This window comes from Ceratotherium simum, chromosome 12 (assembly GCF_057802395.1).
Source record: "Ceratotherium simum simum isolate JZ-2026a chromosome 12, ASM5780239v1, whole genome shotgun sequence".
NCBI classification, from domain to species: Eukaryota; Metazoa; Chordata; class Mammalia; order Perissodactyla; family Rhinocerotidae; genus Ceratotherium; species Ceratotherium simum.
Genome location: NC_141911.1, coordinates 62,078,539 through 62,104,201, shown reverse-complemented (window position 1 = coordinate 62,104,201; position 25,663 = coordinate 62,078,539). Strand labels below are relative to the sequence as shown.

The following is a 25,663-nucleotide window of genomic DNA, read 5'->3' as shown; positions in this document are numbered from 1 at the left end:
TGATTGGCCAGACCTAAGTCACATACTTGTCTGTAAACCAATCCCAGCTACCTGGAGGACACATGCTTCCTATGGCCAGACCTGAGTCATGGGTCACCCTTTGAGTCAGAGTAGCAATTGACATTACCTAAAGCAAATGGGTTGAGGGGTGCGGTGGCAGTTGGATCCTCCAAAACAAACGGGTCAGTTTCCATAAAGGAGTGAGGAGCTGGGAAGCAAAACCACAAATATCCACTACAAGCTGGTAGTAACTCCCCCTCCCCCACTTACTAAAACTCTCACATATACTAGGTTAGTGGATCAAAATGAGATTTAAAAAAAATATCATTCGATTGAGGCTCTTAATCAAACTCTACAGTTTTAAAGAGTGTAACCTCACACCTTGTATCCAAAATGTCGCTTCAATTGCTGGTCTTCCACTTGTCTTCAGGAGCTGGAACACGTTGCCTTTCAGAAAGCCGGCAAATAGAGGCAACTCCCAGCTTACAACCGCGAAGCCGCCCACCGCACGCTGCCTGGGCCAGTGTCACCGGCAGGAGCGCGACCAGAGGGGAAGCTGCGGGTGCGCCCCACCTTCCCGGCGCCGCCTCAGGGACTCGCACCCACTTCCCAGGCGGCGCGACCCGTCTCATCCTTGGCGGCCGCCACCAACCCGCCCGCAGCGGCCGTCGGAACGGGCTGGTCGGGGCGGGACGCCCGGGGTCCCCAAGCTCAGGCCCGGGCGGGTCGATCGGCGGGGCCAATCCCGCGCGAGGCGGGCGGATGGAGACCCCTCCCGCCCCTTCCCCGGGCGGGCGGGCGGGCGCGGGGAGGCGGCGTGAAGGCGGCGGGGGCGGGCGGGTCCCGGGGCCGCGGAGGCGGCGGAGCGAGCGCACGATCCCCGCTCCCCGCCCCGCGCCGCCCGCGCGCCCGGAGCAGCCGAGCCGTAGCCGCTGCGCCCGCGGGGACCCGGCGAGGGGAAGGGCCGCCGCGTCGTCCCCCCGCGCCCGGACGGCGGGGCCGCCTGGGGACCCGCGGAGGCGAGGCCCCGGGGGAGGAGGAGCCGCGGACGGCGGAGCCCGAGGTCATCACCGCGGGTGCCGGGCTGGTCCTCGCCCGGGAACCGACCCCGGCGCCCTGGGCGCGGACCCCGGAGGTGGCGCGCACGATCCGGACAGGTTTCTCGCCGTTTGAAGGGGTCCTGAAACTGACAATCGTTTTATTTAATCTGCCGTTCCTCTCCTGTTTTAAACAAGTTTATTTAGACAATGAAAAAATAGCCTCCTGGATGAGCGTAGGTTTGTAAATATAATCCCGAAAGTTTTGCATGGTGTGTTTATTTGCTTATGCATATTTATTAACCTGTTAACTCTTCAGCTAGTCAGAAAATTGACATTTAAAATATTCTTTGAGGAACATTGCAAGTTCGCTGTTGCGTTCCGGCATCGTATTATTCATCAGCTTAGTTAACATCTGTCTTCCCGAAGTGGTACCAGAGCCCGTCCCTTGGCGACGGGTCTTGCATGTGACACTCTTGCCCTCTAGTGCTTCACCAGCTGGGTAGCAGTTTGATGGCTAATATTAATAAGATGTTACATAACGGAAGGGTGCCGGGCCGGAACTGGTATTGCTGCCACTTGTAAAGCCAAAAACCCAGAGCCCATGGTAGTGGATACTGCTGCTTCAGTTTCTTTTCTATCTATTGAAACTTTCTCAAGCGTTTTCAGCTCTTTCAACTTTAATTCCAGGTAAGTGTATCTCTTTATTTACACTATTCATTAATGGTTCACTCATAAATGTAGGGGCTTTTAGTAAGAGAGAGCAACTTTGTTTTCAATTAATCTAAGAATCTCAGGGTTGACCAAGTGCCTCATTTTATTCTTGTAGAAGAAATATAGCATTTTAATTAAATTAAGTGAAACGAAGGAATATCTTATCATTTGGGGGTAATTTTAAAGCTTCTCTTTCATAAAATTAAAGTATTAAGGAGATGATCCCTTATAATTGTTTAAGATCTCCACCAACAACTTGTAATTATTGTGCAGCAGATTTGTTAAACAGAACACATGTCTGTTGCTTGATGGACTAGAAATTTGTAAGCAACATCAGAGATTTAAACTATAACTACCTATATCTATACAGTATGATCCTCAACAAATCTTTCTGTATGATGCAATTTGTTTTACAAACATTTAAAATTATGCAATTAATAAAATTAAATGAAACTGGAAAGAAATAATCAGCCTAAGTATTGAATATAGAATCTTTAAATTAGAAGAAAATACATATATTTCCATTTAATATATCCACTGTTTTTTTTTTTTTTTTTTGGAAGAAACAAGTTACATTCTTTAAGAGGTTTACCTAGATCATCTTCCAAATAGTTCTTCTAGTATCTGGAAACTATTTAAGCCTCAAACTCATTTAAAGTTGAAATTTTATCCATATTATTTATAAACATTTTGGAGTATAGCAACATATGTAATCTGGAAGAGTTTTGAGGAAATCACTCCTGAGTAATATAAACAGCTTCATCTTAGTATTAGGTTAAAATACAAATCGAATATTGAGATGCATGTGAAACTGGTCTCAAACCCCCCTTTTCTTTGACCTTTGAAAATATGTTATCAACTATCGAACAATGCTATTCACCACAAGAGAGCAGAATGATATGGAGGAGAAGCTCTTAGACATCTGATATTCAGCTGAAGGGCATTTTTTCCTTTTTCTGCAACCTTACCTCCCTATTAATATTGTATTTGAGAAGGAGATTTCAAAAATAAATTTGAAAGAGACTCTTGAAAAACAGTACTGAATATATCAAGAGCCTTGTCCTAACAGAAGCTCTTTTCTTTTCTTTCTCCAGTTAACATAGTATCTACCATCTCTGTGATATTTTTATTGTTTTTCTTTATGGTCCTGATGGTAAAACAGAAGGCTTCTTTCTTTGTGTAAGTAAATATTAATATTAAACTGGTCACATGCATTATAAGAAACATGAGTTTCTTCATAGTCTTTAGAATGAAGGATTCTCAGGTTACTAAAATGTTTTAGATAAAACAGAACTTTTTTCTCTTTCTAGAGAGGTTTGTTATAGTTTAGTTCAGGTGAATTATAGTATACCTTCTCTTTTAGCACATTTTCTTTAGAAAAGTATTGTTTCTGAAGATTACAGCAAATATTGGAGTAATTTGTGGTGTAACTGAAAGGTTTCTTGAAAAAAATACAGTAGAAGAGATAACCAGGCATGAGTTTCATTTTTCTGGACCATATATTCTGCTGAAGCAGTTATGAACCAGACTCTAAATATTCAATGATTGATTTGTCATTTCAGAATTTTAAAACCATAAAGAAATTACAAATTTTTCTTGTAATTCAGAGAATCTTATATAACTTCCTTGAAACCTGGTTGAGTCTCAACTGCTTTTTGTGATTAGTGCCAACTTTTAAACTTAGATATGTATTTGTTGATGTATAAAATATATTCAAAGAAAACTATATTTCAATACTTTGTGATTTGTATGCACTATTAAACAGAGAAATAGAATTAGTGATAAAAACACTATTCTCAACTAAATGAATGCCTTGGGTTTCTAACTGCTTAACAGTTTAGACAATAGGGGGAAAAATAACCAGTGAAAGTTTACTTTTCCTGTGCTGTGGCTATTGGAGATAAGCATTCCTACTGAAATGCATGAACTCTGAACACCTGTTCAGATTAGAGGATCCTGCCAGGCCACAAAAGTAACAGCTTGCATTGTAATGATAATTAGTCTGAACAGTGCTCAAAATTGTTTTATGACTGAGCTGTCTCTTAGACTACTCAAGAATTGGTTTTAGAAAACCAATTGGTTTGTTTGTTTGTTTTTAATAAAAACCGTATCCTTAGGCTCTAGGATATCGCAATGAGTGATTTATCCCTTCACGTTACTCTAAACATTTTTCATCAATTTCATGTAAGTTGCATAACTAGAAAAAAAAAGTCAGGCCCTACTACAGTTAACGTGATAATACATTATTTCACAAAAACTCCTACAAATTACTGAGAGCTCTAACTCTTGATTACCTGTTGGCAAACAAGAGCTTAAAAATCAAGTATTGAAGTTCTATACTAAAACCTTTAGCATCTCAATGATGAGTATCCATTTTGCATACATTTCATTTTTAACTCTTTTTCTTTGATTATAGTGTTTGAGAATGACACAAAGCTAGATCTGGGTCATCGACCTGGTTCTGCCACAAGACACGTAGTCTTGGACAGCTCCCTTGCTGGCTCGGGCCTTGGTCCCTCACCTGGAAAATGAGAATCTCAGAGATCCTTTCCTATCCTCTCTGTTGTCCAACGCTTCTGTGGAAATTGTTCTGCAGGATAGGACAAATAGACATGAAAAAAATTAGAGAATAATACAAAACTTAACTTGTTGATAAGTACTAAAGTTTTAGTAGGAGATCCATAAGTTATTAAAATCTACAGCTAACACGCACAGAATGGTTACCTTGTACCAGGCACTGTTTGAAGCACTTTACATTTAGTTTTTAGCTCATGTAATCTTCACAAAGATTATCTGAGGCAGAGACTTTGATTATTTCCATTTCACAATTGAGGAAATTGGGGCACTGAGAGGTTACCTACCTGTCTAAGATCACATCCCGGGCAAGTGGTAAAGCTGGGATTCAGTTTGAGTCTGGCTTCAGTGCACATGCCCTTTACCGCTATATTACATTGTCTCTCTATAGGTTTTCAAATATTTGTGCTTGATATGCCTCTTGAAGGAACAGAGGCAATTCACGCACCACTCTAATCATTTCCACCACATCTACCCCTACATATGAAATGATCATTCATTTATTCAAGAGAGATTTGCTTAGCACCTACTATCGTGCCAGGCTTACAGCAGTGCCCAGGACCACTTCGTGTGGTGCCTTCCCTAAGGATGTATATACAGTCTAGTTGAGGCGATTGCTTTCTCCTCTCTTGCTACCCCAATTGGATTGAGTGTCACTTGTTTTAAATGATGCCCAAGGCAAGAGAGGAAGCACTTGTCCAACTTCTTTGTTGACGGGTCCATAGGACGGAGAGTAATAGAACCAGGACCTCAGACCTCTTCAGCCTCCCTATCAGATTTCTTCATTGTTCGTCTCTGTTCTTTTTTGCATTATCCTCTCTGCAGATTGGCTGCCTCTGCTTCTCTAGTTTGTGTAACCTGCCCTAAAACATAGCCAAAAACTGGTCTATAACTTTACATCTTATGGTCCAGGCAAACAATGAGAGATTGGGTTAATACTCTCTTGTTCCCACGACTCTGAAGAAGGATAATAATGACAAGGTTGGTCTATCCTGAGAGCCACACTGGCAGTAGTCGTAAGGCCCTGCTATTAGGCCTACATCGATACACACGTTCTAGCTCAAGTTAAGAGGATATGGGCAGACATTCCCCCTTTAAGTCATACAGACAGAACAAACAGCAAGCAGCAGTGGGATCGTTTTCTTCTCTTGCCTTGCCGGATGGCATAACACTGAGGGAGATGAACAAAACGTATTCTTTCCTTCATAATTTCTGAATACAAAGAAGGAGGGAAAATTGCAATAGAAAGTCATTTTCCATTTAATGTGTCAAACAAAGCTAATGTCCCCAGGTGCAGCTTTTCTCCCATCCATCTTAAAAATATCCCAGTTCTAGAGACAGAGTGTATTCTTGGTTGTACTCCATGCAAATCAGCATCTTACTTGCCTACCACAGCAGGGTTCAATTAACATGACACAATTTCACACATTCTTTCCCACAGAAAAGCATATTCTCTGTCAATTTTTAATATTACTAAATTACTTTTAGCAAATTCATGTAATGTATTTGAGGCCTCCTAATGCGTTTTTCAACACTGTAAAATATAGTTAATTTTGTGAAAGAGGAATATTGTCAAGATCTTTTAAATATCTTTCATTTATGTTAGAACCTTAAGTTCTTTAGTTATTAATACTCATTTTCCAGATGGCAATCTTTTTTTCACATTTCTTGTACTGCCAACTTCAACATGATTCTGTTTCATTTAGAAATTGATTTTTACTTTGGGATGATGGTGGGTGTTAGTGGAAGGGGAAAGATGGGTTACAGTGACAAGTAGGTACTTCCCCTTGCAGATGCTGCAATACTTTGCAAAATGTATGTTTGCATATATTCAGTTGTTCACTGTGTATATGGAATGGCCTATGATTCCAAAAAAATAATTGCTCCCTCTGCCTTTTGTTAATGGTAGATAATTAAATAATGGCTAATGTTTCCTGGGTGGAAAACAGATGTTTTCCTTTTTAAAGATGGATCAAATTGCAAAACAACTCTAGCCATGCTGAATTCTGAAAAAATATCAGAATGGGAAAAATAGGTGTTTGAGTAAGAGTCAGTGAAAGGCACATTCTGGATATGCCTGACTTATGGCTGTGGTCAAGGTGGTCACTGCCGTTCACAATGTTTGTATTATCGCTCTGACTGTTTGAGGCCAGTGTGACTGATGGAGGTGTCCGTTCATGGAAGATGGTTTTCCTTCGTGACTGCCCTAGTCTGTGAATGCAGCTGCTATTTGTAAAATGTAGTAGAGGTTCTTTTTCACTCCTTTAACAATTATTCAGTGGAATGTTCTTACTTCAACCACTGTGTTGATATCAAGAAGATAGAGGTGAACAGGACAGGTACGTAACAGCATAGATGCTTCCAATCTATGGAGGAATGTTACACAGAAAATCACATGACTATAACTATGGAATGTGCCACTGAGGTAAAGTAGATGGTGATGTGAGAGTGTGTAATAGGGAGACCTGACAAATCTGGGTTATCAGGGAGGCTTTTGTGAGGCAGGGGCATTTATGCTTAGAGCCATAGGATTCGGAGGATGAACCCACATGAAGAAGTAGGGAGAAAACTTCCAGACAAAGAGAATAGCATGTAAGAAGACCCTGAGTCAGAAAAGAGTTTGTCTCTTTTGGGGAACTGAAAGAGAACCCATTTACCTGGAGCTTAGCAGGGAGCACACCATCAAGTCAGGCTGAAATGTAAGAGTGGGAAGCATACCTCACAGTGTCTTGTGGGAAATGTATAGGAATTTGGGTTTTAATCAGTAAGTGAAATAGGCAGCCACTGATGGATTTTCAGCTGAGAAGAAACAATCAGACTTCCACCCTGATGCTGGATTGAGAAAAGTACAGAGGGAGCCAAGAGTGTTTATGGTGAGGCTAGTTGTTGCACTAGTTCAGGTGAGAGGGACGGTGCCTGAGATGTACACGGGGTCGAGTGAGTTTTGGGAAATGGAAATGAGAGGCCTTGGGTTTATTGAGATAAGCAGGAAAAGGAGGTGTCAAGGATGAGCCACTAGGTGGTTGTGGGAGGATGTAGATGATTTTAGAGGGTAGATCATAAATTCAATTTTGGACAGGTTGAGTTTGCTTGTGACATGATTCCAGTGGAGCCAAACAGTGGCTGGCATATAACAAGAAAGGGCACAGTTACTGTGAGTTGTAATTGTTACTCTATCAGAGTAATAGTTCACTTTGAAATCCTACAGGTCAGAGGAAGGAGGTTTGAGTTACAAATAAACATTTGGAATTTATTAGAGCATAGTTGGTAGTGAAAGCCACGGAGTATGTGAGCTCATCTGGGGACGGGGGAGGCATGAGAAGAAGCCTGAGGGTGGACATGGTGCTGGTTATGCCTCTTCCTTTGCTCTGAGACCTGACTGAATCTGACGTTAGATTCCCACATCAAAGGTGGACTTCTGTGCTTCCCACAACTCTGCTTATACCTGAATGCTTGTAGCTGTCCCTTTATGAACCCTTAGTGCATTCTTATTGGCCAGCTTCAGGATATTTCTCTCGTTTTATATCATCATCATCATCATCATCACAGGTAACATTTAGTATATTCATTCTATGTACCAGACACTTTTCTAAGAGCTTTTTATAGTTGATCTCATAATCCTCATTAAAACCCTGCTAAGTAGGTCCAACAAGTATCCCCATTTTGATAGAAGGAAACTGAAGCATCTAAAGGTAATAGCTCACTGGTATCCATTTCCTGAGTTCCTGGCATGGAAGGGACGTGTTGCAGTTGCCTTCCCCAGTGCATAGTGTCTTCAGTGCAGGCTGTCGAGTTCAAATTTCAGTTCACCCACTATGAGCTGTGGTATCTTGCATAGGTTACTTAGTCTTCGAAGGGCCCGACACTGCCTTAGCACATAGTTAGTGCTCCTTAATGTTAGCTGTGCTGCTGTTGGTCTTATTCTACCTTCCCATATGATGTTATTTCCTTCAGTGTGCCTTATAGGGAGTCCTCAAGGAGTGGTGATGTTTATAACCAGCGCAACCTGGCAACTTTCCTGCATCTACTGTGACTCTTCCAAAATGTCTGCCTAAATGGTTTGTCCATTTTCTAAATTTAATATTCAGTTTCTTGGTCATTCAGCATATTCCTCATCATATCTTGAGTAAGTAGCCAAATTCAACCACAACTGTCAGCTCTCTACTTCTAACCAAGACACTTGTGTCCATGGAAACTCTCTGACATGGAGGCTAGTGCACCTGTTCTTTGTCCTTCAGAGAACCCTTCAGACAATGCCAAAGTCTGTAATTTCTACGTATTTTTGTGAGAGCACTTCAAGAACACAGTCATCACTATATGAAGTGTTTTCCTGTTGAGCTTGTTGGCCTTTAAAAATGTTTTTATCCCGTTTCTTGTTTGAAAGATTACTGGGAATAACACGAATCCTATCCCCTTGGAAATTTCAGTCTAACAAGAAAGAGAGACATTAAACAAATAACATTGCTAGTAATGTTTAGTACGAGTTGTGATAAAGGCCCCAAAGGAAAAGTGATTATAATTAGAGTACATAATCCAGGGACCCTGTGTAAAGGGAGGAGGAGTGGAGTTTCCTGAGGAATTGAGTGTGTGTCGCATGTCAAGACTTGCCTGTGACCCGTCAATTTCAAGTATTTCCTTGACTTTTTTATTTGTCAACGTCCAACTACGTATTTTATAGAACATTGTGATTTTGCTATCTCCCCAGGCATCATGTAGTCACCTGTCTGAACCTTAGGTGTACATCACCAGCTCAAGCCAATTTCCACTCCAAGCTTCCGTGTCTCTATTACTGGCATCTTTATTCTTCTAGTCCCCATGCCTGCCCACTGCCCCAACCATACTCTAATAGTAATCATGTCCTTTTCTGTTTTCCTCCCAAGTCTCTCTTGGTTTTCATTCTCCCTGCCAACCACCTTAGACTGGACTCACACCACCCCCCACCTGGGTTGTGCAGCAGCCTCTTAGCTGAGCTGTTCTGACTCCACCTCCTTCTGCATTCTGTACAGTGTGGCATATACTCTCTCTGTTCCTATTACTGCCATTTGTCCATACCGGATGTCACTGCTAGACTAATTATCCATAAACACTATTTTTATTGTCTCTCTTCTGTTCAAATACATCCAATGCTCTTTATTTCCAAGTCAGCATCCTTGTGCTTCACAATTACTTCTAAGAGCATTCATTAATCTGCAGGACTCTTTCAATGAAATATCATTTCCATTTTCAACCCAACACATAGTGTCTTATAATTAATTTAGTCTCACTCTCAGGTAAATACATTGTAACCATTTCATTTCTTCAACTTTGCTGGGTTTTTTTTCCTTTGACATGTTCACCCCATCCTCATATCCAAACCCTGCCCATCATGCTATGTCCCCCTTAAGCACCATGTCTCTTGGAAACTGCCACCGACTTTCCTAAATTTCATTAATCTCTCTTACTCTTTCCTCTAAAACTTGTAACAGATATAATCTGCACAACCTAAATGACTACTTACTATGTGCAACATAATGTTGGCTGCTTAATGAGTCTTGTTTCCCCCAATAAAGACTATGCTTCTGCAGACAAGAATCATTCCTAATATTGCTTCTGTAGTGTCCCCAGCACCTACTACAGCACTAAGCCCAAAGCAGGTGTTCAATAAATACCTGATGACTGATTGCAGTATGATTAATTGGTAGATATCTTTGGGTGAGTGAAGATTTACTATCTACCCGTGTGGCTTTTTATCCCATGTTGGGATAGTATGATTATATTTTCTTAGTATTAAATAAACAGAGACATTAAATTCAGCAAATGTGTAGATAATTATAATCATACTAATAGTGATGTGTAACCTTAAAAATAAGTTATGGCATTAGAATAAAGTAGAAGTGTCAAATTAACCCATAAGGTTAATATGCCATTGTAGTCAACTAATTCCACAAATAGTCAGTGGGTGCTTACTCTGTGCCTGGCACAAGGGGCTCCATGATAGACAAAAGAGGCATTATGTCTACCCTCTTGGAGCTTACCATTAGACAAGGGAGAGGGACTTTAAATGAAATTTTAATTACAATAATGTCAAGAAGTACAGAGGTGAGATACTTTCCACAGTGGCCGTGTGTAACTGCTGGGTCTCACCCAAGTTGGGAAGGACAGCTCCATAGTGAGAAGGTTTCACAGGGGAATTGTGTGGAGGACCTTAGTTTTCCACATGTACCTGTCTTCCGAGTGATGCCCCACCAGTGAAGGGCTCAGGAGAAGCTGCTACAGGGCCATTCTATGCAGAAGAAGGAGTGACAGCAACAGTTCAGTCCATCCTGAGATTTTCAGAGCTGAGACATACAGAGAATGAGAAGTCGTTGCTGGATGAGGTTGCAGTAAGAACAGTATATTTTGAGAGTCCACACCAGAGACTAAATTTGGCCACAGCAGAGTGAGATGTGCAGTTGAAAAAGGTTTGCAGAAAACCTAGAGAATCTTGATGTATCCATTTAAATATGTTAGACCAAATCCTACCCCTCAGGGACATAGACCGGAATTCCCTTTGGCTTCAGGAGGAAACTTGAAGAGTTTAATGGAAAAGAAATGTCTTTCCATTTCTAGTATTTTATACCTGCTAATGGAGAAGTTTCCTGATATACGTCCTAAATAGTGAGAGCAAATACTCCTCACCGCTCTGCCTCATCACATATAAGAATTGTATGAGTCACATGCCTTTCATTTCTGACAATAGGAACAAGCTACGAAACACCGCTATCTGAAATGTGAAATGGGGTAATACATTTTGTATCCAGTCAAAAACACTTCACAGCTAAAATAGAAACAGAGGCATAGAGAGATTTGAGATTTGGTATCCTGCTATTATACTCCAGAATGTTATATTATTCATAAACATGCACATAACTCTAGAAGTGCAATTACCTTTCAGAATGGAATAACTACAGTTACAATGAAAACTCTCAGTTGTCCTGGTAATTTTGATTTGCTTAAATTACACCTAACCCTATGCTAGAATGTTTAAAAGAATAGAATGTTATCCTTTATATTAGATTTATTTTAGAGCATGTTGGATCACTTGATGACATTTCACTTGGCAGAGGGGTGGTGTATCGCAGACCTCATATGACATTCCAAGTTCTCTCCCTTCTTTCTTTGCCGTGTCCCTCAGACTTGTCCCTTCCCACATTCTCCTGACCTGTGATCACTAACAGTTCATGACTGGATTGTGAGAAATGAGCCCGCACTGGCTTGCCAGACTTGACTCTCTACCACTGCTCTATATCTTCCACGCTACTGATTAGTTCATTTTCCTGAAAAATCTCACTCTTATCACGTTATTCCCCAAATCAGGAAAGTGTAATGGCTCCCTATGGGCTTTCTCAACCTTGAACTTCTATGCTACCAAATTTCTCCATAATCTGAGTTACCCATACTTTGTAAAATTTATTTTTTAGGTATTCTCCACTCTTTCCTTCTACTCTCCATCAGAGTGTCCCGTGCCCAATGTTGTGCTCACTCCTGCCTCTATCAAGTTCCCTCTATCTCAAATGCCAATTTATATTTCCCTCATCCTTCAAGGCTCTGCCCAAATCATACCTCCCTCCAGAGCACTGCAGACCCTCAATTGCCATAGTCTCTTCTCTCATCCCGGTACAGTCATTTGTCTCTAATCAACAACCCATACATTGTCGTTTGTCATTCTACTTTATAGACTTTATAGAGATAGTACTATCTCTACTTTATAATTTTGGACTTTTTAAAGAAATTCACTCTGCTGAACATATATATTTTAAATAGAAAGATAGTTACCCCATAAATATTTGAATGAATGACATAGATACCCTAAATATCTGAATGAATAAACTATAATATATAATTTACAGAATAAATAACATATTTATCCTGTAAAAATCCCACAGTTATACTCCATAATATCATATTTTTTCATAAATATAAACATATATTATTCAAAATATTGTTCATTGCTTATTTCATAGGTGAATATCACAGAATTTTAGAGCCAGAATGTTCTTGGTAATTATTTATTCTCACCTCATCAGTTTGCTTGGAAGGTACTGGGGCTAAAGTGACACAATTAATAAGAGGCAGAGAGGCATTGAAACCTAATTTTATGGAAAACATCAAGTACAATGTTCTCCACCAGTGCTTGTTGTCTTACCAGCCAGCTTTCAGCCTGCTTTATGGATAATGACAAGACTTTTCTTAATCTCTTTTATATTCCATGATATTTCCTTGAAAAGTGCCAGAACCATAAGACTCTAATAAACTTCTGCTCTAAGAACCACTCCTGTTTCTTTCTTTGTCTTTTTCAAAAGCTACTAAATTCTTTAAAGGTTACTAAGACTTGAAAGAGATTTTAAATTATAGCGTAACAAGGTATTTCGTGAAGTTTCAGTTGTTTTCATTATGTTTTTAAAAATACTTTAATAGTACTTTTTTCATATAATTACTGAGCTCTTTTAACAAAAAAGCAGAAACAGAATGGTACGCAAAATGGTTCTACATTAAGTATGTCCTCCCCAGAAGCACATGATGCCCTCATGGTCTCACACCAGTGCTGAGAGCACCTCGGGGAGTGTTTCACTCCACATGTTCTTCTCACCAAAAGACTGCCCTGGTTTTTAAAAACCCTACTATGTAAATATACAGTTCTAAGATGACCATTTGTGTCAGGAGACCTTATCTGCATTTTGAAATGGTTATTCTAATGAAAGCAACTCTCATAGGGTTCTTTCTCTAATAAATTTGAAATGTAAATATAATGACAAAATTCACTGTGTCAACAACTTTTCAGGAAAAGAAAACCTGATGTCTTAATTGTAGCATTTAATGAAAATGTCTAAACTATTATGAATTTTCAGTATATGTAATTAAACACAAGTAGCTTGAGTATGCATTACATGATGTGGCAGTGTATGCACGGCTCAGGTGACCTGTCTGTGGTCTCAAGTCTATGTTATCTACAGAGTTTGATGCAAAGCTCAGAGACTAAAAGGAAATTCCTCGTTAGCCCAATGTCTTTTTTACACTAGGGATAGAGACTTCTGTTCAATGGAGCCTTTGTCCCCCTTTCCACCCTTCCCATGTCCTCATCTAGATCTGGGAGAAGGAAAGGAAGAGTTTCTTACTTTCCACACACCAGTTCATCTGCCTAACAGGATGCCACATGTGCCAGGTCAACAGGATAAAAACTTGCTCATTTTAATGCTTCAGACTGAATGTTTTATATTCTGTTTTATTCTACTTTTCAGACTATATTTTGTGTGAGTCCTGATTAAGCGATACAAATGTGCTGCAATGGTAACATAAACTATTGACTGAGCCTGGAAAAGTACCTGAGACACCGTCTTTTCTTCTTTTCTTTTTTTATGGTGCTTCTATTGGAACAGTGTGAGGAAAGTATATACAACATGAGTTTTATCATGAAACTTCACAGACACTTTCAAAGGACAGTTATTCTGCTTGCCACATTTTGCATGGTGAGCATTGTTATTTCCGCTTACTACCTGTACAATGGCTACAGACAGGAAAATGAACTCTCTGAGATGGCTTCAGAAGTGGACTGTGGGGACTTCCAACACATACCGTACAGGCTGATGGAAGTGAAGACAATGAAGCTCTCTGATGCCTTGAAGACAGACCCCACAGTCCTAGTGTTTGTGGAGAGCCAGTACTCATCGCTTGGCCAAGACATCATTATGATTCTAGAATCAAGTAGATTCCAATATCACATTGAAATTGCTCCTGGAAAGGGGGATCTCCCAGCACTTATAGAAAAAACTAAAGGCAAATATATTCTCATTATTTATGAGAATATTTTAAAGTATATAAACATGGACTCTTGGAATCGAAGCCTCTTAGATAAATACTGTGTAGAATATGGTGTGGGTGTCATTGGATTCCACAAAACTGGTGAGAAGAGCCTACAGAGCTTTCAGTTGAAAAGTTTCCCTTTTTCCATATATGGAAACCTTGCAGTGAAAGATTGTTGTATTAATCCTCATTCTCCATTGCTTCATGTGACCAAATCGTCCAAGCTTGAAAAAGTTTCTTTACCTGGAACTGACTGGACAGTTTTTCAGATTAATCACTCAGCCTACCAACCAGTAATATTTGCCAAAGTAAAGATCCCAGAAAACCTTTCTCCTCCCATCTCTAAAGGTGCTTTTTATGCCACTGTCATACACGACCTGGGGCTTCACGATGGAATTCAAAGAGTCCTTTTTGGCAACAACTTGAACTTTTGGTTGCACAAGCTCATCTTCATAGATGCGGTTTCCTTCTTGTCAGGGAAGAGGCTCACGTTGTCCCTGGACAGGTACATTCTTGTGGATATCGATGATATCTTTGTGGGAAAGGAGGGAACAAGAATGAAGACGAATGATGTTAAGGTAAGGCTTTATTATCTCAAAGTTTCCAAGTTTAGTTCATCTCTCAGGACCAACTGTCCTGATTGTCCTAGGCTAAGGGATTTCCCAGGACTTGGGACTTTTATTTATCAGGAAAGTCTTAGGCAAATTGGGATGACTTGCCTACTCTATCTCTCAGTCCTAGAACAACTAAGTAGATAATATATTTCTCTCTGCATGAAGAAAAATGAAGATTGTACCAAAAGATTGAGTGTGGCAGGATCCTGAAATGGTTTTCTATATGGATTTAAAACTACCGAGTGGAAACCATTTTGTTTAATTACTGTTCAGAAATGATCTACCTTAGAAAACTGTTACTAATCTAGACTTTCATCCATTTAAATATGAAATCAAAGTGAATTTGTTTTAATGAAAATAAATACTCCCACTAATTTTCAAGAATTAAAGATCTCATAAGTAGCAGGTTCTGAACTTCCTATTTTTAGAAGTCAAATGTGCAACTCATTTTCTCTTAATTTTTTGGAACTCTGCAAAAATTAAGCATACTTATTCACATATAAACACAAGGATTTAAAGTAACTTCTGGAATTCGTTGAACATTTCTGGTACATATATGAGGGCCATCATGCTTCATTTAAAGTGCATTGGATTTCTTATTGTGTAAAACTGCTGCCCTTAAGGAGAAAACAATTGTTTGAAGTTAGTTGGTTATTAATGTGAACAGATTATGTTTCGTAAACAACTTGTTGTTTAATATTAAAGAAATTTAAAATTAAAATGGTCTACATTTATCTTAGTTCCCATTCAAAATGCCACAGGACTCTATCTCTGTTATAGTACATACTGATTTCTCATAAAAGTCAAAGGAGAGATTTTTGATACATAATTTTTATTCTGTACAGCTTTGACCTTTTGGTAAAATAAGAACTAAATCAGATGGGGAAAAAAAGCTTGAAAACTGCATTCTTTTCTCCAGATACTAGGATCTTGCAAACAATAGTAATGTTCATCACACTAGTTAAATGAGCTAAAAATACCAGGACCATTAAATGTTACCATAAGGCAGTGTACAGACAGAAAAGAAAAAAAAAACCTTCATATTCTTGGCAATATTTTAGACTCTTCCTTTTAACTCAATAGAAATTAATTAATAAAGAAGTTGTGCTTAAGTTTTCATTAAGTCTTTTGAAATATACTCTTGAAAATAGCTAAATTAAAACCAAGATGATAGTTTAAACATTTATTATGTGCTTGAAAATTACAAGCAATACATCATTCTCTTTCCCGTTTTTCCTTTTCCAAATATTATGATACAAAATGTTTTTACAGTTCTATTTCTAAAGTAAAATTCTTTAAAACTACCAAAAATTTGTTGTTATGCCATTTAAAAATATGCTACATAAATCTCTGAGTTTTTTTATGCAAACCCTACTGTGGCCTCTAAAATTATACAAAATACAAAATGCCTTTTGTGCTCTTCAGGTTAAGCCATTTTTAAGGGGTATAAAAAAATTAAAGCCTTACAGAATACATTCAATAAAAATTTCCCATGTGTAAAACATTTTATGAATTGCTCACATTTAGATGGAAATATATTTTCTAACCAACCTGAAGGCTTAGAAGAAAGTATGTTTTGAATTATTTGGGTTTTAAAACTACTTCTAAATTGTAGCTGTGATTGTGTCTCAAAACACTAATTCATTGTAGTCGGTTGCCCTGAGAGTCTAAATGTATTCACTCGTTCATTCATTCATTCATTCTTTCTTTTTTTTGATTCATTCTGTAACTCGTTATTAAGCATGTCCTACGTGTGACGCATCTTCGGCAATATGTAGATAGAATCATAAACCATGGTGTTACCCCTTTAGAAGAGAGGATGGGGGAGAGCACAGTTGTAGAAGCCCAGAAAGCACATAGTTGAAGATGGTGCTGGGCATCTACCTGCTCGGTACTTGATTCAGCCATAGCACGTGCCAGGCACGGAGGCAGGTACTAGGGATGCAAAGATAAATAAAGCATGGCTCCCCTCTTAGTGAGTCTACTGTCTTGGTGGTAGTGGGGAGGGGGGGTAAATAGATAAATAGCTTACAATGTGATAAGTACAATGGTAGAGGGTCTGCATGGTTTTATGTAAGTAATGCTGTGGGAAACATTATACTGTGTGCTATGTACCAGAAGCTATTAAGTAAGACATATTTGGAAGGCAAGACTAAAGTGATATGATGATTTGGGAGGCTGTGGTGTGGTATTCAGATAAAAGAAGGCAATTTCTTGAAACTAGGAAATGAAAATAAGAATGGAGAAGGAAGTACCAATTTAAGAATTATTTAGGCTGTAAAATTGAACAACTTACTAATTGGATCAATGGAGACGAAAGAGAATATAATCAAGGATGACATTAAGATTTTTAGCACAGGTGAATTATAGTTTGTTATTCCAACAATAAAGAAGGAGAAGAGAGCAAGAGGATCATAGGCAAGCTCACCAGAGGTCACATTAAAAATTTCAGCTTTATTGAAATGCATCTGGGACATACAGGTGCAGATGTTTAACAGGTAGCTGGCTCACAAGAGAAGTCTAAGTAGCAAATATAGTTTTCAAAGTTATCACTGTATAGGGAATGGTTCAAAGCATGGAAGTATGTGAGATCAGCCAAGGAAAGGGTTTATAGAGTGATAAAGGAAGATGATCAAGTATAGAATCTTGAGAAAAATCATCTTTCAGAAAACAGAGAGAGATGATCCCATAAATAAGAGTCAAAAAGAACAGTCAGAGACCAGGAAGCTATGATGCTATAGAAGCCTTCGGAGTGAAGATCTTCAGGGAGCGTGTGATCAGCAGTATAAAATCCAACAGCAGAGTCCACTGACTTAAGGACTGGCAAGTGTCCTTTGGAGAGAGATAAAGGTCACTGGGGACTCTTGCAAAATCCATGTGAATGAAGTGATAGAGGCAGAGGCACAGTTGCAGTAAGTTTAGGAGTAAATTAAGGGGTTAAGACATGGAGAAGGGGAGTGTGGAGTATTCAGTGGAGAAATTTTGATATGAAAGAGACAAGAGAAATTAGCTGGAGACTGGACCAGAGTTACGGTGACCAACCATCCTGGTTTGCCCGAACTGAGGGCATTCAATGCTAAAACTCAGGGACTCCCAGACAATCGGGGATGATAGGTCTACCTAACTAACTAGCGCAAGGGAAGGATTTTTTCTTAGGAAGAGTGATCAAAGAGACTAGGGTCTAAGAAAAGGTCATGGAATTGGTGATTAATAGTACATAATTAATGGAAATATTTTAATTGGGTTCTTTTATTTAATTATTACCACTTATGAACAAATATTATATTTTCCCTATTTGAAGTATTAGGAAAATTGAAAAAATGTGAGATAATTGAAGATAACATAGAATGTTACTTGCAAAATTAGAAGGATGATGCATAACATAAATTTTAACTACTATGCTCATCACTGCAAAAGTGTTATTTTTTTCCTCATGTGGAACAAAAAATGTTTTATAATTTAATCAGAAAATTAGAATTAGCAATGCAATATCAGTTTTTACCTACCTAGCTGTTGAATAGTATGAGCATGTTTTAAAGAGCCTCAAAGCTACAAAAGAAACTGTGATGTGGCACAAAATATATGACTCTTCCTGAGGAAGAAAAAAAATAACAGACCTAAGGTGTTGTCATCATTATTTGTGGAATTTACAAGCTACAAGCCATAGCCCGTAAAGAACCAAAGGAGAACATAGTTTAAACAAAAATATTCTTCAAAAGTGGCAATATTAACTTCAGTTAAATTGAAGTTAGAAAAAGGTGTGTGTGTGTGTGTGTGTGTGTGTGTTTTATTGAACTATATGGACAAGAGTTGTCTCAAATTCACCATGGACTCGTTTTGTGATGTTAGAAAATTCAAGTTCCTTGGGTTCTAAAACCTACCCTCAAACTTCCAGAGACCAAGAATACAGAAAGAGTTTTTGGAGTGGGACAGTGATGTATAAACAGATGTTTCTGCCATTAAAGCATTTTAAAGTTACACGTGAAAGCGCAGTATGATCAAATGAATGTTAATTCAGATTCTCTCTCAGAAGAATGAACTCACTCTTGGACATCCATTAGACCTTTAGACTTCGACCATTTCATGTAACATTTCACTCCTAAGACAGGTGGGAAGCAGAACAGGGAGGAGGCTCTGATAAAGGTGGTCTTTTAGGGTTTACTGAACTCTCTGCAGTTATGCTCTCGACGAATAAAGGAGCTCTGGGTTACTTTCTTCTCCTGCGTTTCTCCCTCCTTCTTCTGTAATAGCAAGCATTATCTATCAGACTCCGTCAGACTTTCTAACACCCATGAGGAAATGAAGAGCCAGCCTGGCTGTATGTGAGCACACCACAGAGGTGCCTGTAGTGTGCCTGGGGGGACTCAGCAACCCCTCCCTCTCCTCACGACCACACCCCGCCCCCCCAACCCCCGGTGAGGTTTCCTTACACTTCACTATTCCTTAATTTGGCTGTTTGTGGGTTACCCCTTAAAAAAAATCCACATTTTTAGGGTGGCCTCATAAGAGAGCAGTTCTTAAATCTTTAATACAATGTCACGAGTGACTTTGTCATTATTTTCCTCTGTAACGGAAGATCCCAGAGCACCTCAGGAAAAGAAAGTGCTAAAAATAGAAGTAGGAAGCATTAAAGCTCCGAGAGATGAGTGGTGTCAGGCTCTGAAGACAAACCTAGCTGACTTCTCAGTCTTGCTGGGGGCCGACCTCTGGGGGCTGTACCTGGAGGTAAAGATGAGCTCCACGCTGCCTGAGGTCGCCCTCTCCTAAGAACGTTCACCACCCCAGCTAAGGTACAACCAGAGGCTTCATAAAATCACCGAAAAAGAACTTAACATACCAAATGTTTGGGGGGAAAAGGCAACTGCAATCAGTTATTCTGTCATAAGTAAAAATAGAAAGGACACAAAAATTTCTCCAGATAGTTCACTCTTCACGGTGCTCTGAACGGATGTCAAGGCCTTACAGAGCACCAATTCTTTTCCTCCCCCTAAACCCATATTTCTCTAATTCTTTTCCATTATTGCTGATGTTTCCTATCTTTTATTTGCTGACACTCATGTTATTGCATTATGCTCTGGAAGCATGTGTCTGTTGGATACCAGTACTTTAAATTTGCTAGAATCACTTCATGACCAGATACAATATGCCTTGTGTACTTGACAAGAACACATATTCTCCATCAAGGTATATCTGTTAGTTCCATTTTGTTAACAGCGTTGTTCAAATCTTCTATATTCTTACTGTTTTGATCTTCTTTTGGAGGCAGGGGAAGGAATGGGGTGTGCTACTTTTTTTTTTTTTGTGAGGAAGATCAGCCCTGAGCTAACATCCGTGCTAATCCTTCTCTTTTTGCTGAGGAAGACCAGCTCTGAGCTAACATCTATTGCCAGTCCTCCTCCTTTTTTTCCCCAAAGCCCCAGTAGATAGTTGTACGTCATAGTTGCACAACCTTCTGGTTGCTGTATGTGGGACGCCACCTCAGCATGGCCGGAGAAGCGGTGTGTCAGTGTGCGCCTGAGTTCCGAACCCAGGCCACCAGTAGCTGAGCGTGCGCACTTAACCGCTAAGCCACGGGGCCGGCCCCTGGGGTGTGCTACTTGATGTTACCAAAGGAGGTGTGTTTAATTCTCCAGCTCTGATGGTGGATTGTAAATAATTCCTTGTTTTTCTCTCAGTTATTACCTTATATATTTTGAAGCTATGTTACTTAAGTATATTTTTTTTTTTTTTCCTGGTGAGAGAGATTGGCCCTGAGCTAACATCTATGCCCATCTTCCTCTATTTTATATATGGGATGCTGCCACAGCATGGTTTGATGAGTGGTGCATAGGTCCACGCCCAGGATCCAAACCCACGAATCCCAGGCCAACAAAGCGGAGAATGCAAACTTAACCACTATGCCACCGGGCCAGCCCCTATATATTTATATTTTAATTTAATGTTTTATCATTCTGTGGTTACCTTACTACTAATATAGCTACACTGGTTTTTTTTGGTTACTATTTGGTTACTAAAATCATACATTACCTCATTTTTATATTTGTTCTATCTCTCTTCTCTCTGTGACTTTACATTATAAATTAGTTTTGAAAACAACTTGTAGATGAATTTTGCTTTTTATCTACTATGTCAGTATTCATCTATTAATAAACAAGATCAGTTTACGCACACTTAATTTGATTACCAATGTGTATGGATTTTTCTCAGCTATCTTATTTTGTGCTTTATATTTGCCGCACTTGTTCTGTTTCTTCTTTCTTTCTCTCTGTCCTTTTCTGTCTTTATTTGAATTGTCAGTTTCCTTCTTCTTTCTACCCACTTCTGGTCTGAAATGTATATATTTTATTTCTATTCTTCTGGTAGTCTTTCCAGAAATGTAAACATATGTCCTAAACAAGTGCTAATATTAATGTCTTCACACCTCAGGCAAAAAGTACAAAGTACTTTATGTCCAGTCATGCCCACCCTCTTTTGCCTGATGAGCCATTCTTGTTTCAGATTGGTTAACTATGTTGTTGTTGTTGTTGAATCCCAGAGAGTTGACATGATTATTATTTTCACTACTATCGAAGTTTGATTAGATTGGCCTACTGCTTATCCACAGAGAAGCCAGAGTGATTCCATTAACTTATAATTCAGATCATGTCCTTCCTCTGCTCAGAACCCTCCAGTGATTTCCAATCTCACCCACACTAAAAACCAAAATTCTTACAGTGTTTTACACCCTGGCAATTCTGTTGACTGTTGTCAGTTGAGCAGTTTTGAGTGAATTAGGGTGGCCCAATGACAGTTTGGTGCTAGATCAATTAAAGAACAGAATTTGCCCATAATTCAGATAATTTAACTTTTTCTATCTGTATGTACTCAGACTCATAGTCTATATGATGTTTTATGTTCCTTTATACAGACATTCATAACATTTTTTTAAAGAATAAAAACAAAATAGAAAAAAAAATGAAGAAAATCCTGATATATTGTCTCTTGGTCTCTGAGAAGCTTAAATTAATAGCTAAAGCACCTTTTTTATTCTTAACTTTTATAGGCCATTTTTGCACAATGAAACTGTAGGCTGAGATACAAAATAGATCTTAAAATCGTAATAAAATAAATTATGAGATCTACTTGACATAATTTATGGACTGTTTATAGACCAAGGGAACATAGTCAAAGTCAAATTGTTTTATTAACCTTCAAAGTGGACTAAAATTTTAAAGGCACTAAAATTTATTTATATGGTACATATTAGAATTTTACCTTAAAAAATAGGTGCTTTCTCATTTTCATATTAATAATTATATTGATTATACATAATTATTAAAATGTATAGTTATTAATTACATGATTATTAAAATAGCTACGTATTTGTCTTCTATTGCTGCTGTAACAAATTACCACCAACTTAGTGGCTTAAAACAACCCAAATTTATTATTTTACAGTTCTGGAGGTTAGAGGTCCAACATGGGTCCCATTGGGCTAAGTTCAAGGTGAAGGCAGAGCTGTGCTCCTTTCTGGAGGCTCCAGGGGAGGCCCCATTGCCACCTTTCCACCTTCTAGAGTCTGCCCACATTCCTTGGCTCATGTTCCCTTCTTTCATCTCCAAAGCTAGCAATGTTGCATGTCTCTGTGCCTTTCTTTCATAGCCACATCTTCCTCTGACTAAAACTGGGAAAGTTTACCACTTTTAAGGACCCATGGCGTTAGATTGGTCCACCTGGGTAATCCAGAATAATCTGCCCATTCCAAGGTCATTAATTTAATCACACCTGCACAATCCCTTTTGTCGTGTAAAGTAACATATTCACAGGTTCCAGGGATTAGGACATGGACATCTTGGGGGAGTGGGGGTGAGGGAGGAGGCATATTCTGCCTACCACAAGCTATGCTCTTCATGTAATCATGCCAGCAATTCTTACAGCAGCTCAGCTCCCCAAAGACTTTACTACTGTTCTCACTGGGTAACGAAACTTTGAGGACATATATATGATCAAATAATTAATTTAGCTCTCTGAGTCAATAGTAATTAATTGGGGAAAATTAAATTATTGTGCTCTTAAACTCTTCATATCCCTTACACTTTAAATGTTAACATGGGCCAACAAGTAACCCTTTCTTCACTTGGAAATTTAGCTCTCCAAAGATTGCTCAGTAGAGCAGATGTGTGACTATCATCAATTCACTGCTTTAGTAGTTTCTGTCATTTTTCTAGAAGTGCATCCATTATGAGACTAATTAAAAACCAATTTTAAAGGCCACTTTATTAGGACCACCACACAGTTACTTAAGCACCGGGTACCATTTTCATTATACTTTTCTTCTTTTTCTATTTTATTCTCTTTGGCCTATCTTGTATTCCTGCATCCACCTCAGCCTCAGTGCTCTTATTTTATTTGATCGGCCTTTCCCTCTTTGGAATCTCTACTCTACTTACCCCAATCCAAAACAACAGTGGAGTTCTGTTCCATCTGTTTATCCCTTCTCTCCTCACTCCCCTGCTTTGATTCTCTGGGGTTTGGATTTGTACAGCAATGCTTTTTTCTCCCCCCTTTAGATTTACATATTTATTTTTACGTAACTAGCTGTCTCTATTTTTTTCTCTGAACTATACATACTGAGTAGAACCAGCTTCCCAAAAAAAGAACAAGAAAAAAACATTGCATGTAGAAATTAAGCCAGCTGGTTGGGGCATTGAACAATGATCTATCCAAAAAAAAAAGTTCTTCACTATTCTTTATCTTAGATTAAATAATCTATATATACCAGAACAACATATAATAGAGCCTTTCCTTTTTTTAGGAATCCTAAAAGACAAGGTATTTGAGTTCACATGGAAAGATAACTTACTTGAGTAAATGAATTGAGTGGTTTTGACAATAAACTGTTCAAAGGCTAGAGCTGCTGTCATCAAGGTAGTTAACACTTGTATCCTGCCAGACTTTGATTTCTGATATACTGCAAAATTCCTTTAGGAGATTTTGTATAACATCTTAACAAAAATTATCTGACAATATTTTCAAGAGAAAAAAGGTATTATAATGAAAACTCTTTTAACTCTAGTGTATTTGCTTTGACAAAAATAGTCTAGGTTAATATTCAAAAGATTTTTGCCTAATTTGCTAATCTGCTCTAGAAATGTAATACACAGTTAAAGGGAGTAAAGGGAGAAGAGAAAACCCTTTCCCAGTCTTTGTTATTTCTTGTCTGATACAGGGGCATTATCATTGGTCTGACTGAGGGGCAAACGCACAGTGGAAAAGGAAAGCTGTGTTTTTCATTCTTGTTAGAACTTTCTTGCTAGAACTAGATCTCCAAAATCATTGTCACTTGTGACTTCACAAGAACTACTTAGTACTCAGTTTCTATTCTCAGAGAAGACCCAGTTGTTCATTGCACTCAAAAAAAGCTCTATTTCCCTAAGTGGGATCAGTCTCTAATGGATTCCAGTGACAGGAGGCTGTTCAGCAACCCTTCAGGATAATTCAGAGCCTTAGCAGAGGCCCTGGGGCACGGTGTTCAATGGTCTCTGCTTAGAAATTGACACAATGTCAATGCAACATCCTCAAGAGCAGGGAGAGCCTGGGAAGGTAATGCCCTGCACTTCTTGGTTTCTAAGCCCTCAACAGTTTTCAGCCTGGCTCTCTGTAACTGAATGCCTCTGAAGAGCAAAATCGTAACTGAAGTTAAGCTAACCCTCAAGTCACTCACATCTGACACAGTCAACAGTTTATAACTGTATTTTTATTGTTGATGAGCCTAAAACACAGATTTTTTTTTCTTTGCTGGAAAAGATTTGCCCTGAGCTAACATCTGTTGCCAATCTTCCTCTCTTTTTCTTCCGTCCCCAAAGCCCCAGTACATGGTTGTATATTCTAGTTGTAAGTCCTTCTAGTTCTTTCTGAGCCGCCACCACAGCGTGGTTACTGACAGATGAGCGGTGTGGTTTCGCACCCGGGAACCGAACCCAGGCCACCAACGTGGAGTGCGCCAAACTTTAACCACTAGGCGATCAGGGCTGGCTCATAAAACACAGATATGTTTTAAGTCACCATTGATGACTGACTTGTACTGATGAATCAACTTGTAATTTGTAAATAAACAAAAAGCAGAGTGCCATAGTATTTTTTAAAGGAACAATCCAAGAATTTGCCACTAGTATTATCTTAAACAGTCTTTCACTCAGAGATGTTTAGATGTGATCACTTATCAAGATGAGACTATTTTCATGAGTTTCCAAACCACAGAAAATGCAAAATAATCATTTAAAATGCTTGTTTAGATATCAAGATTTCCTAATCCCACACTCATAGATTTTGACTTGATAGATCTAGGGAGGGCCCAGGAATCTCTATGTTTAATATGCTCACCTAGATAATTCTAATGCATATGCTAGAGATGCATGTTTGAGGAAATACTGGTTTACATAAACTACATTCAATATTATTGCAAAATATGAAGACATTAGTCCTATTATCTTTCTCTGTAGAGAGCATGTCCAAACGATTTTGTATAAAAATATTTAATTCTACATATATAAGCAAATATATAATGGAAAGAGGTCACAATAAAATTAATAGTTTTGTGAGTGATTTCAACCTGATGGAAAAGTTCTTATTTTCACTTTTTTTTGAGCTATATGTCAAGATTGTGTGACAATATTTTGGCAAAGGTGCATGCACATGAAACTTCTTGTGGAGATGGATAGGGTAGATTTTACATGAAGGCACAAGAAGTAGAGGATTTGAGGAAGTGATTCCAGTAAATGGATGGCTTAGCACAGCCTAGTTAGAGGACACTGGAGAATTTTGACAAAGTAAAGTAATGAAAGGTATATTGGTTCTGTGATCTTTCAGGAACCTGCACATCAGGTCAGTCAGAATAAGAGACTCCAGAGGCAGTGAGGGTCATGA

At 38.8% G+C, this 25,663-nt stretch overlaps 1 protein-coding gene across 1 annotated transcript in view; it reads left to right on the top strand.

Moving 5' to 3' along the window:
• Window positions 1-13,591: 13,591 nt before the first annotated feature.
• LOC101392162 (N-deacetylase and N-sulfotransferase 3) overlaps window positions 13,592-25,663 on the top strand; it is a 138,758-nt gene continuing 126,686 nt past the window's right edge. The window contains exon 1 of the mRNA XM_087437692.1: window positions 13,592-14,722. Coding sequence (XP_087293818.1) covers window positions 13,700-14,722 — 1,023 coding nt within the window. The 5' untranslated portion in view covers window positions 13,592-13,699. The remainder of the gene's footprint in view (window positions 14,723-25,663) is intronic.